Source organism: Pteropus vampyrus, unplaced genomic scaffold (assembly GCF_000151845.1).
Source record: "Pteropus vampyrus isolate Shadow unplaced genomic scaffold, Pvam_2.0 Scaffold503, whole genome shotgun sequence".
NCBI lineage: Eukaryota > Metazoa > Chordata > Mammalia > Chiroptera > Pteropodidae > Pteropus > Pteropus vampyrus.
In genome coordinates this window covers 415,997-434,863 of record NW_011889284.1, presented here as the reverse complement: position 1 = coordinate 434,863, position 18,867 = coordinate 415,997, and the positions used below count along the sequence as shown (strand labels likewise).

The following is an 18,867-nucleotide window of genomic DNA, read 5'->3' as shown; positions in this document are numbered from 1 at the left end:
AAATTCAAAATCCTTTATTTTGAGGAAGTGTAATATCTCTGAATGTTTACCATGAAGAGTTGGAATAGCCACAGGTATCTTTAATCGGGGGACTTTGAGGAAAAGGAGGAGCTGATCTTTATTCATCACCCTGGAAGGCAAAGAACCAATGGGTTTGAGTTACAAGAAGTTAGATTTTGTCAAGAAGGAAGAATTTTCTAACAGAAAAAAAATTTATAGAAAAAAAAAGAAATGATGGAGCACAATCTGGACTTCATTTGTCTGGAATGTATTAGAGGTCAGACTAGATGACCTCTAAGGTCTTTTCCAACTTTGAGGTTTTATTAATTTAGACAGTAGGCACCAAGTATCCTACCCTATACTCTCACTTTTAAAGTTGCTAGTTATGTGTAAGGAAGAACACAGGACAAAGAGAAATGAAACATGCATTGTGCTCATACACAAATGGAAGTGAATACCTTATATAAAAGGGAAAATGGAGTTTTTTTCTATTTTGTGAAATAGATTTTTTTCTCATCTTTTAAAATCTGCAAACACAATTGTTTAATACTTCCCGATAAAATAAATTAAAGCAGAAGTTCAAAAATTAACAGCCACAATAGTTTATTTACAATTGAACTCTTTATAAGATATTTACAAGACAACCAATTTTACACATCAGAAATGGTATCAAAAGTATGAATTACAACACTGACAACAATATGAAATGGGCTTAAAACAAAGCTGAAGTGGACAGACAAGCAATTTTTCTTTTTAATTTATTAACACTAGCTTAAACTTTGTTAAAGAAAGAAACAAAGAACTATGTTTTAGGAGAACTGCAGGGCCTTCAGTTGAAGATTGAATTTCACAGTGTTGTATCCCATGTAGGGAAAAAATAAGACTGATTTTCCCCCCACACTCTAACACACTGTAATTTCGCTCTTGAAACTTTGCTAATCTACTCTCCAACCTCCTTCTCAACAAACCTCTACATATCCAAGTCAAAGGAGAATTGATCTAGTAGAGGGGAAAATAAAATAAGAGGTCCTAGGTAGAGGGAGAACCAAGGAAAAGAATCCACTTAAGTCTGGCCAGATAGCACCTCATGGATTCCTCTTAGTCTAGCTCAAATTCAGAATCTGGGGAGTCCCCTGGGTAGGGCACAAACAAAAGATTAATTTGCTAACCCATATCCAAATTAGGAATCCAACAAATGCTGAAAATCAAGAAGAAACTGAGAGGAATCAAGGAACAAAGTAAAGAGACACTGGTCTTTTTTTTTTCTTGGGTACATTATAAAAAAAAATAACATAGGTCAGAGTAGGAAAGCCAAACAGCTTGCCATATTAAAATGATGGAGAACAAAGAAAATCTGGCCCAGTTTTTCTAGAAATCTTCCACTCCTTAAGGTGTGAGATGAGAGCCCCTAGTGGAATAAGTCCTATTTCTCTCTACATTCTTGCTGCAATGAAGTTCACAGCAGGTTCCCTTGTGGAGAGCCCACTCCTCCTAAGCAGATGGAGTTACAAATGAAAACCCATAGCCACACACACACACACACAAAAAGGAGAAATAAGAGCAGCAAGATCATCCAAGAATACTACATGTGCTGCCGGAATAATTCCTTTAAAAGTCAAACCCAGGGAGCACAGATCAACATCTCACAAAAAGCTTTAGCAGTGGGAGGCCCCTGAGGAACTTTTCTTTTCTTCCCACAATGGTATCCTATTCTCTCATGCTCCACTGATGGGCCGGCCACACACTCTACATACCTTGGCTTCTCCTCTAAAAGTGCTAATAAATCTGGGGACATAGTCTCTTCAAGGATAAAAGCCCCTACCTTCTAGGAGATTAGACCCCTACTTGTTTTCACACAATAGTCCTGAAGACTAAAGAAAGGCAATTCCTATATATTTAAGACCAGAGGTCTTGGCTCTGTTTTCCTTCCAGATAGTTACAGGGATCTTACACTGAGACCAAAGTGGCCTAGAGTGCTGTCCTGACATTTGTTTAACAAAAAGGGGGTGGGGGGTGGGGGGGTGGGGGAGAGAACCAGGATGGTACACATACAAATCTATTTTTACAAAGTGAATGGAGAAGCTCATTAGGTACATCTGTTGGTTTCAAGATGCAGACATTTGCCAGCCAAAGAAAGCACATATTTCCACATACACCCTTACCATCCTTAAATCTCTATCCCACCACCAAGAGCTCAGCTAAAAGGATAAAGCCCAACTAAGGAATACCTTGGAAGTGATGTGACACAAGGACATCTATACAGGTTCTGACATGCCATCCCCAAATGCCAACTGCTGCTTTTTAGAGCCATAACTTGTCCAAAACTAACCATCCCCATTCTCTTGTCCAAATATTTTATTTTTTGAGGGGATGAGGGAAGAAATTAATTTACCCATTAACTAAGAAAACAATCACAGCCAAACATCCCTTCCCATATGGCTATATCACAGAATAGTTATAAGAGAACAACTGTCTTTTCTTCAGACATTTATCTACCAACTCCCTGATCTCTTCTTTTCTATCCTGTGAAGATGCTTGCTTCATCACTTCACTTGCTATTCCTCATATGGACCTTAAGCTCGTGGTAAGATTTTTGTTAAGAGTAAAAACCACTATACTTAAACTATATGGAAGAGTACACCAAGGTGAGAAGAGTGCCATGCAGGCACAGCTCTAAAGGCAGGGGTTGCTTTATCTTCCATGAGTTTAATGAAAGAACCCTTTTACCCCTTTAACATAGACAAATGTATAGAAGCAGACCCCTGAAGCTTCCAAATCTGCCATCCTAGAGATTTAGCTTGAGAGCTCATTTCCCCAAAAGGGGAAAAGATATCCCAGTCACCCTCTATAATTCACAATTAGCCCAATGAAAGAGTTTTTGTGAAATGAGCGATGAAAACAAAACCAAGATCAAGGGAGTATGAAAGGGCATTATCATCGAATAACAACATACATGAGGACATAGGTCACATATACAGGTCTCTGCCACTCTCTGGGAATGGCATGCTACAACTATCTGAAGACAGAAAGTTCTTGCCAGCACAGCTATTTCCTACACGTCCGGTGAGGTGTTTGCTTCTTCTGGATCTCCAACCTGCATCGGCTACGCTCATCCAACCAGGGCAGCTCAAAATTCCTGGCAAAAAAAGATATGGAAATCAACTTCCAAGACTAACAGGAATGGAGTGTGGACATGAGAATAACTCCAGAGAAGATACTATGCTCCTCACCATTCCTAACCCTGACTCCCAGGTCCCTAGCCTGGAATGTCTTTCCCACCTCAAAGCCAGAGCAATAGCGCACTATTAAAGTGACTGAATTATCTATTTCTAACTCAAGCAATTCTAATTCCTGGCTTGGGAATCTTATCACTACAAATCTAGTTGCCCAGGTAGCCTCACTTCTGTCAAAGAACCATGGCTATCCCTCAGCCACCTGTTCCACCTTGTATCTAGGCTTTCATGAAGTTCGAAAGGAAGGTGAAGTGCAGGCTATCTGAGAACGAAGGGGAAAAGAGCCCTTTATACTTACTGTGGAGTTAATTTTGGTAATGGTCGTCCAAATGCTACAACAGGCAAGAAGGGAGTAATCATCAAACTCTCAACTATGGAAGAAAGCCAAATGCAACCTTGTTAGTGACATAGGTGGGAAATATCTAGCAACTATACCTGCTCCAACACACCATTCATTTACAACACGTTGTATCCTGGAGCCTTGCACCCTTTCTAACTTCTTTGAAATATCTTACTCTTTTTAGATAAACAAAACTTACCATCATCTGGCTCAGGGAAAAATGAGGTAACCTCAGGCTCAGATTCCTGAATTCCTTTCTTTTTATACATTCTGAGCTGCAGTCGCTGTAAAATTCTTTGTTCCCTGATCCTCTGAATATCCCATCTGGGAAAAACAAACCGGACAAAACAAACCCGACATTACTAAAAACCTGCTCTATAAAAGTGATCCAAACAACCCAAATGCTGACCCAAATGAGATCTCTGCTGACTTTTCCTGACTAGGGCTGGGGGTTAGGGGTGGGAGTTGTTAAAGAGAACAACTGGTTAGGGAAGAGCTGTTTGGGTCTAGCAGTCCAAATCATGTGTTGGTGTTCCACAGAGTGTGGAACTAAGGGCATACATGAAGAAAAAGAGGCCAAACATCTTTACCTACAATAATTACCACTTCAAACTTAGATACTCAATGGGAAGCCAGTAATTTAAGAGTGTTAAGAGCTCCAGGACTCTCCACAGCATGGAGAGAGGTCAGGGTCCTAGGACTCGGTTGTTTCCAGGATGTATAACTCTGGCCTCACCTTTTCCTTCTCTTCTCATCCAGCTCCAGTTTTGCATGCCGCTTTGAAAACACACTGTCATCCAGGTTCTGTGTAAAGAATAACAGATGATAAGTGATATATCACCATGTGAGACACACACATACTAACTCATTTCCAGCTTCCAGGAAGGTAAAATCTCACCTTCAGGTCCTACCTGAGTCTGTGAGTTCTATGGATATTATGGGAACCTCCTGGTAACAGAATCAACAAAACACGTATTCCTTTCCCTACCCAAACCCTTGTAGAATCTCCAAATTTCAAAATCATTTCCATAACTTTCCAAAGTGAAAGTCACGTCAAACTGAAACAACCCTTGAGACTGCTATAAACCCTCCTTACCTCCATCCTTTGTAAGAGTCCAAGTTTAAAATAAATATCAAACTTTTAAGAAATTTTGTTGCTGAAGTGGTACATGCTAACTTTTCTACCTCACATGAAATCTAGCTTCAAATACTCCTTAGCTATTTATTTTTGAATAAATTACTTAACCACTCTGGACCTCATATTTATCATCTATACAACAAAGGAGTTGGGACTAGATAATCTCTCAAGTTCCTTTCTGGCTTTAAAAGTTTTATTTAAGCCATCCATACAGTTTCTATGACATATTCAAGTTACACTCCCAATTCTACTGTTTCTCACTTCCTTCCACTGACAGGTCTTCGATACCTACCTCCAAAAGGTCTGAAGGATTTGGGTCCCTTAGAGGCTCAACTGAGTGGTCCCTCCAAGAAGGAACTGGAAAAAAAGAAAGAAAAAGAAAAAGAAAGGGAGGAGGGGTGGAACCACACTTAAATCCAAGGTCATACAACCTACTATATTCACTAGGACAAGAGGTGTCTCCCCAGATAAGACAAAGTTACCAAGTTATAGGAATCCATTCTATGGCCTCACCCGAAGCCATATTCAGTGTCCTTGCTATGGTATTAAAGAACCTAAAGTGCCATTGCAGTCTGCCAAACACAGGATCACAAAAAAACCCCTAAGCCAATACCTGACAATTGATATAATGGATGCTATTGCAGTTCCTGAAAAACAACTGAAATTTGTAGTCATTTTGATATCTATAGTGTAATCCACCAAGGAATCTCACTCTCCCACATCCAGCTGATGGGGAATGTGGCTCCCAACCATCCACCATCCCACCAATGCCCCCCGCCCAGGCCCAGCCAGCACAATTCCTATTCTACTCACCAGCCAAGACTGAAGTTTCTCCTGCAACACTTGATGGCATCAGACACCCTAAATAATGCAGGAAAGAAGAATCATCTCAGTGTAAAAAGAAGAAAAGCCCATACCCAAAATGGAGGAAAGGATCATCACTGAAGTTCTCACTAGGAAGCCATTTTGGTTTTTTTTGAGTTGTTCTTTTGAGAATTTCTCTCTGGGGGAGGGGAAGAGGGAACAACAGACAAAAGAAAAGAAAATAAGCCCACCACTTTTTTTTTTACACTGAGACGACTTCTTTTCTTCATTATTTAGGGTGGTTTCCCTGCAACAGTTGATGGCCAAGGATATCAAACCTTAAACTCAGAACATGGCAGGTGAGTAAAAGTTGACCCTATTTTTCAAATAAAAGATCAGTGTTCTCAAAACTTACATATGTAGTCTTCTTAAACAGCTCCCTCCTCCCTCCAAACAAACTACCTTGCTGGTCCAACCTGAACAACATGCACAAAGACTTTGGCTTCCTCAGAACAAGCCATTGAGACTTCCTCTTGAGATAGGGCATCAAGAATAAGGATTCACACGTTATTCACAACTCAGGCTCCTCAAATGGCTGGGATCCCCCCAATCAGACTCCTGTAAAGCTATGCCCACAATCTCAGAGGTGTTTGGAATTTTCTGTACTAGGACAGATAGGATTTTCAAAAACAGCCAGTCACACTGAACAGCTCTGGACCAAGCCATTTCCCAATCCCGGATGGGAAGTTGCTTCACGGTTTCTCTTAAGTTGTTACACAGCATTGCCATGGCAGCAAGAAGGGTAACCATTAAAGATGAACCTGTTCAACTGACTGAACCAACAAAAAACCTGAGCCTAGATCAGGATCCTGGTCTATTTCATGTTCTCCATTGTGAGACCTAATGAGTTTTAGATAATTAAGAAGAGTAATTTATCTTCCCCACTTAATTTTGTCACCAGAACAGCCAAACAAAGCCTAGAGAATGCTCCTGTCTCATTGGAATGGATTCCCATCCCCATCCCTGCTGGGGCAAGACAGTGGTAGAAACTTGGGGCTGCAGCTCTATCCAAGAAGGCTTCCCCCACCATCACCCCAGAGCACCCACAGTGACTGTCATAGACTAACATTACACGATTGAAGGTACATTGCAGTTACTGGTTGATGTAGAAGATAGGGGAGCATCTCTGTGTGGAAGCCATAAAGAAAAAACGGGAATGAAGACCAAGGTCCCACACCCCACACCCTCACCAAGCAGGCTCAGATATCCCAAGATAGTCCTTATTGTTTGAAAAATAGTTTGTAGACCATTTTATTTAAATATATGAACAACCAATGGGCTACTGCAATCCAAGTAAACTCTTCACATTTAGAACCTTTGTGAAGTATAGTAAGATAAAGTAAGACTGTTGGTCTTTGGCAGATTCCTCCTGCCCCCCAGACCGGGACACAGAGATACAGATAAATGTTTATATAGTTAAAGAGCGGAGGCCCAGGTGAAATTCCCCACCCCAAACTGGCTCCCCAACCCAAAAATTATCATTGGCCCCTGAGAATACCCAAAGACCACCCTCCCAGGTTTCACACAGTATCAATTGCAGGAACAGTCGTGCATGGCAAAGTATAAGTTCTATGCATTTCACAGCACAGAAAACCCTTCTTTCAGAGGGCATGCAAGTTGCCGGAGATTACACCCCAAGTCTGGTGCTCTTGTGATGAGCAACTTACTGGCAAACACATCTCCCAGTGTTGTAAGCAGGCAAATACATTGAGCACATTCTGCTGTAATTCCATCTATTTGCAATGCCTGCACAGTGTCTGTCTCTGGCTGTTAACTTACTCATTCTTGACAGAACTCTGCTTTATTGATTGCACTTTTTTAAAAATGCCAAAGGCATTTTCACACTTGTTAGCTTGACCGCCACCACTAGGGTATAAGAGCAAGTGTTCTCTATGCCTTACTTGCTACAGTCTCCTCCTTCTTTGGAGAGGATTCCCGTAATGGTAACGGTGATGGGGGAGACTGGTGCCAACGACACAAATACATTTCTGTGGTGGAAAGGTACGGCAAATCTTCTATCTCACTTGAGAAGGCTTTCTCCTTGGGATGGGTGTTGGGTCCCTTCTGGGGAGTGGAGAGTCTTGGTGGGGTGTCCACTGAAGACCGGGGCTTTTCTGGAGTTTCTTGGCTCCTCAATTCACGTTTACAAACAGTTTCTGATAAGGAACCACAGGGTTCCTCTTTAATGGGAGAGTGCTTAGGAGTTTTTGTTTTGACTTTTGAAAATTCAGGAGCCAGCTTTTTAACAGGAATCTTTCTTTCTGTACTTCCAAATGGGGATTTCCTATTAGATAGGAAAGAAAACATTATACAATTTATTGATGCTTAGATAAAATCTGATTTGATTTCATTTTGGGACAAGAGAACTAGTTTGTATTCAAATATCTAAATATCTGGGTTCACTTGGCAGTCATGAGCAGGAACACCCTCATGCTTAACAGTATATACAATAGGCCCTCAGTAAATGTTGAACAAGTGAGTTTCCATGCTTAAGAACTTCTAATAGTATCCTATTGACTACTGAACCTAAAAAGTTCCCTATTTTATTCAAGATCCTTTAAATAACATTAGGTGCCACTACCCTGTGGCCTTTTTCATTCCAGTCCACCATAGACCAGTCTCTTATTTTTCCCCCCAATCCTATACCATGTTAGTTACATTCTCTTTCTTTTTTCTTGCTATCTGCTGGCTCTCATTCTCCCACTAATGTCCCCATCCCACCCCCCACATTCCGAGAATGCTGTCTCCTTTCTTTTTTACCAACCTAAATTCTGTATTTCTTTCTCAAGATCTATCTTCTCCTTAAAGTTTCACTATTCTATCTCAAAATAATCTTTAATATCTCTGAATCTTACAAAACTTAGTTTGTTTCACTGTTGTCTATCTGCATATTTTATTGCAGTTGAAGTCTTAGTTTTTAAAACTTATGTCATCCTCATAGCTAAACTAATCTCTTTGAGTCCAAGGACAGTTAGATCTCACTTTCTTATGTCTACTAGTGCCTAACACAAAAAAGTAATTTAACACTTAACTTGAAGTGAACTGCTATAGTTTTAAGAAACTCAGCTGTCACATTTGTTGTCCATTCTCTTTATGATGTACTCTGCATTCTGTAATTACTACTGTGACCAAACGTTCCTAACAGAGTTTTATAGCCTGCACAAGAATATCTCGAGATAGTTTCTCAGCACTTAAGAACTCATGATTCAGGATATGGTTGTATTAAAACAAATTCGTAAGTCTCAATCCCCTACTCTGTCACCAGAAATGAGTGTCCTTAAAAAGTTTAGACAAATGGAACGAAGTTATCAGCACACCTTTTGTGTCCCTTTCCACTCCGCCCACATGAGAAAGGCTTGGGAGGCAGAGTCTGGGATGTCTCAGAAAGCTCCGGCTGGCACTCCAGTTTAATTTTCTCAGATAGCTCCGTTTCCTCTCTCTCTTCAGTTTCATAGCCCTGAAACAGCTTATGCCTTTCTTTTTCGTTATCCTTCTTTACCAGCTGCATCCGCCTTTCCATACGTTCAATCCGAGCAAGGAGCTAAAAGAGAGTGGCAAAATGCAGGCTTAAAACATAAAAAAATTAAATGTAGGTACTTAGTCCTATTTAGCAATCAGTATGGTCTACTAGCTCTTTCCATGGACTATGGCAATACAACTTATTTTTAACAGGCAGTTATTACCCTAAATAGTTTTCCTTAACCACAATAGAGAGAATAAGGTACAGTTTAATTTTAGGGGCTAACCTAGTTGGGGAGGGACGTGGGGGAATTTGTAGTTCATTCTTCTGAAAGAAGATCCTCTTCACTGGGAGGGGCCACAACATGCCTTTTCAATGGCATGGTCTCTGCTACTGCTAACCATGTGGCTCCAAGTCAGTTTGGGAGTTTCCAGAATTAACTTTAGGTTCTTTTAAGAGGCCCTAGGTTTCTCCAGATCCTTTCCTCTCTACTTCCATTCCAAAACACTATACACAAGGGTAAAGTCCAAACAGTACATTGAGAAGGAATTAAAAACTCACACAGTCACGGTACCACTAGGGATTGCAGTGTTATTTGAAAGGGATGTGTGTGTGGTGGGGTACCACCTAAGCAATGAACCTCAATTTGAAAGAATTATAATAGAAACAGTACCCATAAATCCCATCAATGATGAAATATGCATATTGCTTTGTACTTGACATAACAGAAGAAACTTATACCTATTTATTTAAATATTGATTAAAAACAGTCAACTCTAATTAAAAAGAAAACTACATAACAACAGAAAATAGAAGTCTATTATCATTGAAAATTTCACATTAAAATGTTCTGAGAAAAGGTGCCAACTGTGCTACTTATACCTTATAATAAGAATTTTATTTGGGTTAGACAGTGATATTAATGTGCCTTCATGACATCTACTTAGCTGCATAGATTTCAGTATAGGCCAACAACAATTAGAATAAGAGAAACAAGCTTAAGCAACACTAAAACTCCAATACACAACAGAAGCAGTGAATGCCAAGTTCAGACTGACACTCTATCCTTAACTCACCCCACTTTTCCTGCTTAGGAAAATCTGCAAAGGATCCACTACCTCAGGAACTGAGCAGAAACCGCCACAATCAGCAGAGAGCCCCCCTGTCAGCCATACTCTCATTTCATCTCGTTTTGATTCACAGCCTGAACATTACTTAACCAGTTTGTGGGAGACATTTCCTTGACATTTCTTCTCTTTCACTGGTCCTTCTCTTCCTGCCCCCCCCATGTAAGGACATGATGTGTTGTAATTACAGTACCATCACACCCCTAGACTGCAGTACAGTAGCTAAGCAGTGCCACCTCCATGTTGAGTAACTTCCACAAATCAACACCATGAGGTATTTTAATGAGACCTGCCCCAGCTCCCATTCCACCTTGCAGAATCTATTCTCCAATAAAACAGCCGCTGCCTGATGCGATTCATTTGAAAAGCAAACAAAATGAATAGCCTTCTGCTCTCTTGCTCAGCCCTTGGCACACAAAACGCGAGAGAATGAGAGAGAGAGAGAATGAGAGAGAGAGAAAGAGAGACAGACAGACAGACCCACTGCTGCAGCCTGAATACAATTGTAAAAATCATGTTTATTTTTAGGCAGCTGTAAGGTATGCTAGCACAGTAATACCCCATCACCACAGCTTTGCTGATATCTGAAGGAACATGTTTTCAATGCATAAGATGCCCTTAACTACTGCTGCAGTAAAAACAAGCCTATATAGTCATGCTCCTCAGAAGTACAAAGAAATAATAAATGACTTTACTACTACCTTAAGATTCTAAAAGAGCGATTTTGGGGAGGCGGGGGGAATCTACTGAACACATTTAATAAGCTTACTTTCCCCTGATGCCTTAAAAATCTTCCAGCCTCTAATCACCATGCTGGTCAATGGGTCAGGTTTTAGAACAGATTCCCATTAAAAACTGAAATCAAAAGCGGTGATCCTCTTAATAGAATTTAAGAAAATTAAAATAGGATATCACTGTGAATCACCTCTATCCCTCTGCCAAAAGGCCTATTACCCTATCTAAAGATGCTACAGCAATGGTTAGAGCAACAGCTGCTATATCTCTCTTCTCCAGAATGCATTCTAACGCAAAAGCTCTTTAATTTAACCCCTTCCATAAAGCCACCACATATACATCCCACCTTTTCATTTTCAACCCCTCACAAATCCGGTCTTTTCCTACTCTAAACGTCTTTCCCACAAGTCTGGGGCTGTCATTTTAAATTAACCCTTTGGCACCTGAAGCCTCCCCTCCCCCTCCGCCTGGGAGGTTGCCCTTTAACCCTTCCCTCCGACCCAAAGTGTCTGTGAGCCTGGCTCCCAAGGACCCAGCACCTAACATACTCCTTCGCTGGTGGACAACCTTCTTACCCCTAACCAAGGGATACCTTAACCTCCTACAGGCCCCCTTTCCCCGAGCATGCGCACGACGCGCGCCTCGTCCCGAACGCAGATTAACCCCTCCCGTACCGTGTCTCTCTCTGACTTCAGCTCCTCGATCTCCTTTTCCTTGGCCTGCAGCTGCTGCTGCTGCTGCTCGATGAGGTCCAATTGCAGCAGAAGGATCTGTTTGAGGCAGGCGGCCTGACTGGAGGCTCCTGAACCGCCGCCACCCCCGAGAGGGCTCTTCCTCATACTCTTCCATCTGCCCTCACTGGCCGCCAGGGTCCCGGCGGTGGCGGTGGGCGCGAGGGGTGGTGGCCCAGGCAGAGGTAGTGGTGGGGGTCCTGCTGGGTCCGAGGCGGTGGCAGCTGGGGGAGCCGCCCCACCCTTGTCCCCAGCCCAGGGCGTAGGCTCTTTGGCCGCCGCCACGAGAGAGCCCGTCTGAATGGGCAGCACCGCCTGATACTTGGGTCGGGGGCTGCAGCCGGCTCCGGCTGCCGCTGGCTCCCCCCCAATGCCGGCTTGTTTGGTGGCCGGGGGCGGACAGGGCAAGGGCACCGAGCCGCCCCAGCTCTCTTCCTGCTGCCCGGGGGCCGCCCCGGCCGGCAGTAACAAGCCCCGGCCCTTGCCGCCGCAGCCGGCCGGGGAGGGCGCGGGGCTCCCGCCCTGGGAGGAGGCCAGTGGGGGCCCCGGCTCCTTGAGCTTACGGTGCCGGGGAAGGAAGTGGGCTTCGGCCGCCCCGGGTTCGTCCTCCGGCCCGCCCAGCGCCGCAGCCCGCTCGTAGTCCAGTCGCTGCTCAGGGTTGCCGCCGGCAGGGGCCGCGGCTGCCTTGAACACTGCGGATCTCATGGTCATAGTGGTCCGGAGCAGCGCCGGGGACCAAGACGGAGGAGGGGGTGGGGAAGGGGCGAGGTGCGGGGGGTCGAGGAGGGGGAGGGGAGTTTGGCGGGCTCGCCTTAGCAGCGCGGCAGCAGGCCTCGGCTAGCGCGGCTCCTCCGGGGCCCGGGCGCCATCCCGCCGGCGTGCGGAGACGTGGAGGCCGCGGCTGAGGCCCGCCGCCGGCCCATGGGGGCCTCGCCGCCGCCTCTGCTGCTGCCGCCGCCGCCGCCGCCTTCGCCTCAGAGGCAGGAGCTCGCACTCAGCCGCCCCCGAGCTCATCCCCGGAGCATAAGCTTCGGCCCCCCCTGGCCCGGCCGGGCCCGCCTCGTCTCCCCACCCCACACCCCCCCTTCCCCGCCCCGGCCCCCCGCCCCGGAGCTCGCCTCAGCCGCCCCGAGCCTCCATTTCCCCCCCGCTTCTCCTCAGGAGGGGGTAGGAGGAGTGGATCCGCCCAAAGCCCTCCTACTCCAGGAGGGAGTCTGTCGCCTCCCCCGGGGGTCTCCGCGGCTCGGGGTCCCCCTCCCCCACAGTCACCCCCGACGCCTCAGCGTTTCCCTTTAAAAAAACGGAGCCGCTCGTAGCCGCCACCGCCGCAGCCGCCGCCGACCGGAGGGCGCATGCGCGGGGAGGGCAGCGGGCGGGAGCGAACCGGGAGGAGGGAGGCGGGTCGCACTATTGTGAAAGGGGCCGCCGCCGCCGCGAGGGGGGCGGGGAAGAGAGCGCGGGGGCCCCGGCCGCGTGGGGCCGGCGAGGGGAGGCCAGGGATCAGGGGCGAGGACCCAGGAGCCGGCAGAAGAGCTGGGTGAAGGTGGGCTGCCAGAGGAGGGGGGAGCTGGGGGAGGTTGGGAGGGAAGAAAGGGCGAGGGCGGCGATGGGTGGATGGGGAATGCGGAGGCTCCCCGGGAAAAAGGAGCGCGAGAATGGAGTTGAGAAGAAGGAAGGGGACTTTGGGAGGCAGGGAAGCCCTTTGTGGACGTATGCTGAACGCCCCACGTACCCGGCCTAAGCTGGGCGGCCCCTTCCCCAGGCGCCTTGACAACCGGCCTGGCCTTGCGGGAGGGGCCCGCGGCCCCCGCAGACCCGCATGCCTCCTGGACGGGAGTCAGGATTCAGACTCTTGTTGGAGCCCGTGGGTGTTTCCTGGGGGTAAAATTGTAACCCTTCCACCCCCTCCACTCCCCAGCAGCCCCGCACTGGAACAGGAGAGAATGAAGTCCTTTGTCTCTAAGGGATCCAGACCAGAAACGGACGAACCTCTGGTTCCCAGAGGGAGGAAAATCCATGTCTACTGCCGAGGGAGTTGTTGCCACAACCTCCCTGGAATGAAGTATTGCCAATTACCAACAACAGTTCTTTCCTAACGGCCATCTCCCTGGCCGCCTTAAATCATTTCTCGCATCTACTGCAAAGGAAGTCTCGGAAGGAATTTTTACCTTACAGGAATAGGAATATTTTAGGGTAGTCTCCTATGCTGAGCACTTCTTCCTCTCAATGTTTATTTTGTGTGTGGGTGTTAATTTCCAGCCAACAAGTCCTCACAGAATTCCTTGTGAAAAAACTTTTAGTTTTGATTGTTTTTCTTTTCTGTTGAAGTATATATATATTTTTTCAATCCATACGGACATGGAGATGACTAATACTCTTGGCCTAATGTGAAAACCTCTAAAACTGTGTCTCTGCCATGTGGGTCCAAAGCATGAAGCACTGGAAATTTTAAACAAATGTGTGTGAATATGTTAAGCCAAGAGTGCCCCAGTACTCTTCCACCAGACTCTGGCCTCAGATCTGCAAGAGAGGTATTGGGATTAGGGATACCAATGAAGGGGATGTGGCTGGAGGGCATTTAGAATATGGTGTTGTCTTCTAGTGTCAAGACTTTCAATACCATCTCTACACTGACAACTCCCAAATCTATATCTTCTTCCTGGACTCATCCTCTAAGTCCAAAATTGCATATCCAACTGCCTAGGAGACATATCCACTTGGATGTCCAGTAAGCATCTAAAATCACAATGCCAAATATCTCCCACCCAAATCCTTTTTCTTCAGCTCTTATCTCTCTCACCTTATATCCAATCATTGGCCTTTAAAATATATATCCAGAATCATACACTTTTGCAACACCTCCACAATTTCCACCTTGCTCTAAGCCAGTGGTCCCCAATTCCCAGGCAGTGGACTGGTACAGGTCTGTGGCCTGTTAGGAACTGAGCCACACAGCAGGAGGTGAGCAGTCAGCTAGCGAGTGAAGCTTCATCTGTATTTGCAGCCGCTCCCCAGTACTAGTATCACCACTTCAGATCATCAGGCATTAGATTCTCATAGGAGCATTGGTCCCTGGTGCCAAAAAGGTTGAGGACTGTTGTTCTAAGCCATAATTGTATCTCACTTTATTGCAGTAACCTTGTAATTAGTCTCTCAGTTTCAACATTTGCCATTTCCAACTTAAGTCTGTTCTCAGCACAACAGCCATAGTGATCCTGATAAGATATGAGATCATGTTCTTTACTCAGAACGCTCTCATGGCATCCCATGTTGCTTGAAGTAAAAACAAAATTATCATCATTATGGCCTATAGAATCTGGTACTGCTTGCTCTCTGCCTTCCACTCCTATTGCTCTCCCCTTCTTCACTCCCCTCCTTCCACAATCACCTCTTAGCTGTTTTTCAAACACACATGGCACGTGTCTGCTCAGGTCTTTTCACTTGCTTTTCCCTTTACCTGGATCACTCTTTCAGATATCCATATGCCTTCCTCTCTCAATTCAGTTCTCTTTTCTAAATGACATCTTTTCATCAGACCTCTGGCCACCCTCTGTAAACTCCAAAATTCCTCTTCCCCTTTTCTGCTTTAATTCATAGTACTTAATATCATCTGACATGTAATTTACCTTGTTTATTGTCCTCTCTCATTAGAATGTAAGCTTCGTTTTTGTTCACTCCTGTATCCTCAGCAACTAAAACTATACCTGGCACAAAGTAGGCACTTAATATTCAATGAATGAATAAATGAGCTGTTTAGCTGTATTAAGAGAAATCATCTACCCTTGACCTTTACCTTATGTAAAGAGAGTGACAGTTATATAACATTAACAATATTTAAAAAACTAGTGAAACCTAGGGAGGAATAAAGTTGTCTAGGTCAGAAAAGAAAGAATATACCTGGAAGGAATTGAAGAAATGACCGCTGAGGTGAGTCTTAAAGGTTGAGGCAGTAGGAAGACATTTCAGACAGATGAGAACATTGCGAAGCATGGGATAAAAGGATGTGTTGGAGTAAATGGGAGAAGCTGGCTGGCATTTACCTTGGATGGTGGGGAGTATAAGGGGAAAAACAGGTGAGGTGTGTTGAGACCAGATTATGAAAGTCTGAAGGCCCAGTTAAGGAATGGATAATTTATCAGCAAAAGGTGAACCATCAAAGAATATCTAGCAAAGTGTGGAATGATCACATTTGTGTTTTTGAAAGCTAACCTCAATATTTGTATCTGCACTGAATGCAAGAAGCCAACTTAAAGGCTGTTAATCCAGGTGTGAAGTGATGAATGATTAATGTAACATGAGTGGTATGGGGATCTAGAGGGAAGGACAGGAAGCCCAGTGGTTAAAAGCACAGGCTCTGGTATGAGGTTGCAAGCAGTAATCACAGTTCCACCATTTATTGGCTGTATTATTTAACCTCTACCTCAGTTTCCTCATCAGTAAATTAACTATAATAGTACCTTACCACACAGGGTTATTATAAGGATTAAATGGGATAATCCATGTAAAATGTTTATCGTAGCATGTGGCACTTGGTAATGCTTAAGAATGTAGTTATCACATTATTATAATTTGCAGGGTTTGATCAATAGAATGGGGAGGGGGTGAGGGAGAAGGAGGACTTTGTGGTCTCAATTTCTAAGGCCAGACAGATGGCAATTCCATAAACAAATAGCCTATGTTTTCTTCCTCACCAGACCAAATGTGGGCCTAGATTGGCATCATCAGCATCACCTGGGAACTCGTTAGGAATACAAATTCTCGGGCTCCCCTCTAAACCTAATGAATCAGAAACTCTGAGGTGTGTTAGTCTTGTTTTAACAAGCCCTCCAGGTGATTCTGATGCACCCGAAGTTTGAAAACCTTGGAGTCTCTATCAGGGGTTGGCCAACCTATTCTTTAAAGGCTAGATAGTAAATATTTTAGGCTTTGACAGCCCTGGGGTCTCTTGTACTATTCAACTTTGCTATTGTAGCAAAAAAGACATGTAAATAGTGTGACTGATAATGAGTGGTTGGTTAATCTAAGGTCCTAGTGGGATAGCAGCAATATAGACAATGAAAGAAGCTCTGGTATGAGACCAAGCAGCAATCACAGTTCCAACATTTTATAAAATTGTATTTAGGGACACAAATTTGAATTTCACATAATTTTTATTTGTCATGAAATATTTAGATTTTTCAACTATTTAAAAATTCTGAGCTTATTTTAGCTTGTGGCACATATAAAAACAGCATTGGGCTGTAGTTTGCCTACCACTGGTCTAGAGACCAATGGACAAAACTGGAGCCAATCTTCGACAAAATGGCGGGGGGGGGGCGCACATAACTCTAAACAGTACCCATGTTAAGTCAAGGCAGGGTGGCCTAGAGCTATTATTCTGCCAATTACATGCTTCCTATTTTTTGTGTTAAAATACTCTGCTTTTGTGAAATGATGGAGATGTAAATAGCAATCGGTGGTGGTAGTTTTTTAATGTCCTTACTCGGCAAAATAAAAAGATGACAATTTTACATCAGTCCTACACATTTTTTTTTTCTGGAAATTTCACAGCTCTGAAATCCAAAGTGTAGGATTTCACTGTTCCAGACTAAGTAAACATGCTTTTCTCTCCCAAAGACAAAGGGCTGGAATTTGGGGATTGGAAGTCTGATATTCTTGAACTTGATTCACAGACTGAGGTGGATAAACCACCAGAAAACAAACCTGGTAAGAGAAGCTCTTCTAAGAAGGGGCGAGAATTATTGCTCCCAAACTATTAGGTTTTAAATTGTGGTAACCCCTGAACTAAGACACATAAGGACACCAGATAGCAGCAAAGAGTGAAGGCCAAGAGGGAGAAAGTGGAGCTGCTAGCTGTGCGGGAGCCTAGGAAACCCATGAGATCCATAAATCAAGTCCCTATACAATTCTCTGCTTATTTTATCTCTAATGAGACAATCATTTCTTTTGCCCTCTGGCTAAGAGTGAATGGAGGTAAAGCCAACACTTTCACGGTTCCTCTAGGGCTCTTGGAATGGTGGAATTCCCTTTCTATGACCTACATTCTTTGAAGGGAATGCCTATGGTGTGCAAAGAGCTTGTAGCAAGCCCCTTTACCTGTCTGGGCCTTGGTTTCCCCAGCACCAAAAGAAACTGAAATAGATCATCTTTAAGGCTCCTTCCGGCTCAAATACTAGGAAGCTGTGTTTTTCTGCTAACGGTGGGGCAGAACCAGGCAGTAAAAAGAGGAGGCTTGTTTTGGCTTTTCCCCAGGGAGAGTATATTCATTTGGGTGGCTTCCTGAGATTCTTGGAAAGGTAAATAAAGACTGGGGTTTAATGCGTGGCTGGCATTAGCCCAGCCCCACATGGCACGGAAATGAGACCATGGGTGGAGAAGGCACCTTCCTTTAGGAGAAAGGGGGATGGGAAACCAGCATGGAGCCACACAGGTTTCCAGCTCCGAAGCTCGCCTCGGCTCAGAACTTTCTCGCAGATACCCTGCCCCGCGTTCCAGGCATCTACAAGCAGGATGCTCGTGTGTGGCTCCCCGTCTCCCTTCTGCTGGGCCTCTCGGAGGGCAGAACACACCCTCCCTGTTGCTTTTTTTTTATAAATAAAATCACAACACCGACTTTTTCTCACTTTGCCAGCCCCGCCAAAACTTTCAGTGGGCTCCGCCCACTCCACGTGGACCTCCCTTCCCTGTCCCAGCAACCCCTGCGAGAAACCCACCCCCCCAACACGTGACCGACCAAACATTGTTTTGTTTCCTTCCTAAGACTCCCTTTTCGCTGGCACTAACTGACAAGTGAACAAAAGCGCCCCCTTCAGGGTGAATGTGGAACAGCAGCCTAGGGAGGAGAGGAAAGTGGATTGAGGGCGAGAGTACAATAGGCGAACGTGGCTGCCGCTACTTAAAATGATTTCGTATCCTCATAGCTCCCTGGTTAATAACATTAAAGATCACACAATTAAAAAATGATGCAAATTCAAGAGAAGAGATGTCATCAAGAGAAGAGATGTCATCAAAAAAAACTTTCGTGTGTGTAGTGTATGGGGGTGGGGGTGGGGGCTGGGGGGTAGAGTTGGGTAAAGTGTTAATCCCTAGCTGCAAAGCTGGTTACCTCTACTCCACCTCCATTTCCCCTAGAGTTCTTCATGGTGTTGGCAGAGCTCTCCAAGATCCTCAGATACCGAGAACCAAGAGTTCTTTAATTTGGGGCTGGATAGCGTGAACATGGCCTCTCAGAGTGTTGTG

At 44.7% G+C, this 18,867-nt stretch overlaps 1 protein-coding gene and 1 long non-coding RNA gene across 3 annotated transcripts; one reads left to right on the top strand and one right to left on the bottom strand.

Annotated features, from left to right (window-relative positions):
• Positions 1-578: 578 nt before the first annotated feature.
• On the bottom strand, positions 579-12,664 carry MSL1 (male specific lethal 1 homolog). Of its 2 annotated transcripts, XM_011383051.2 has the most exons (9): positions 11,572-12,664; positions 8,893-9,116; positions 7,477-7,859; positions 5,525-5,572; positions 5,004-5,068; positions 4,310-4,377; positions 3,773-3,897; positions 3,532-3,604; positions 579-3,136 (listed from the first exon to the last, which is right to left on the bottom strand). In XM_011383051.2, the coding sequence occupies exons 1-9, from the start codon at positions 12,337-12,339 to the stop codon at positions 3,046-3,048; spliced, it is 1,845 nt and encodes a 614-aa protein (XP_011381353.1). In that variant the 5' UTR covers positions 12,340-12,664; the 3' UTR covers positions 579-3,045. The 2 variants fall into 2 exon arrangements, with proteins under 2 accessions (XP_011381353.1, XP_023380641.1); XM_023524873.1 differs by lacking the exon at positions 5,525-5,572 and having other exon boundaries at positions 11,572-12,658.
• A 388-nt stretch (positions 12,665-13,052) lies between these two features.
• LOC105307516 lies at positions 13,053-17,503 on the top strand. The gene is made up of 2 exons (XR_897240.2): positions 13,053-13,171; positions 13,547-17,503. It is a non-coding gene; the product is annotated as an uncharacterized LOC105307516 (long non-coding RNA).
• Positions 17,504-18,867: the final 1,364 nt, after the last annotated feature.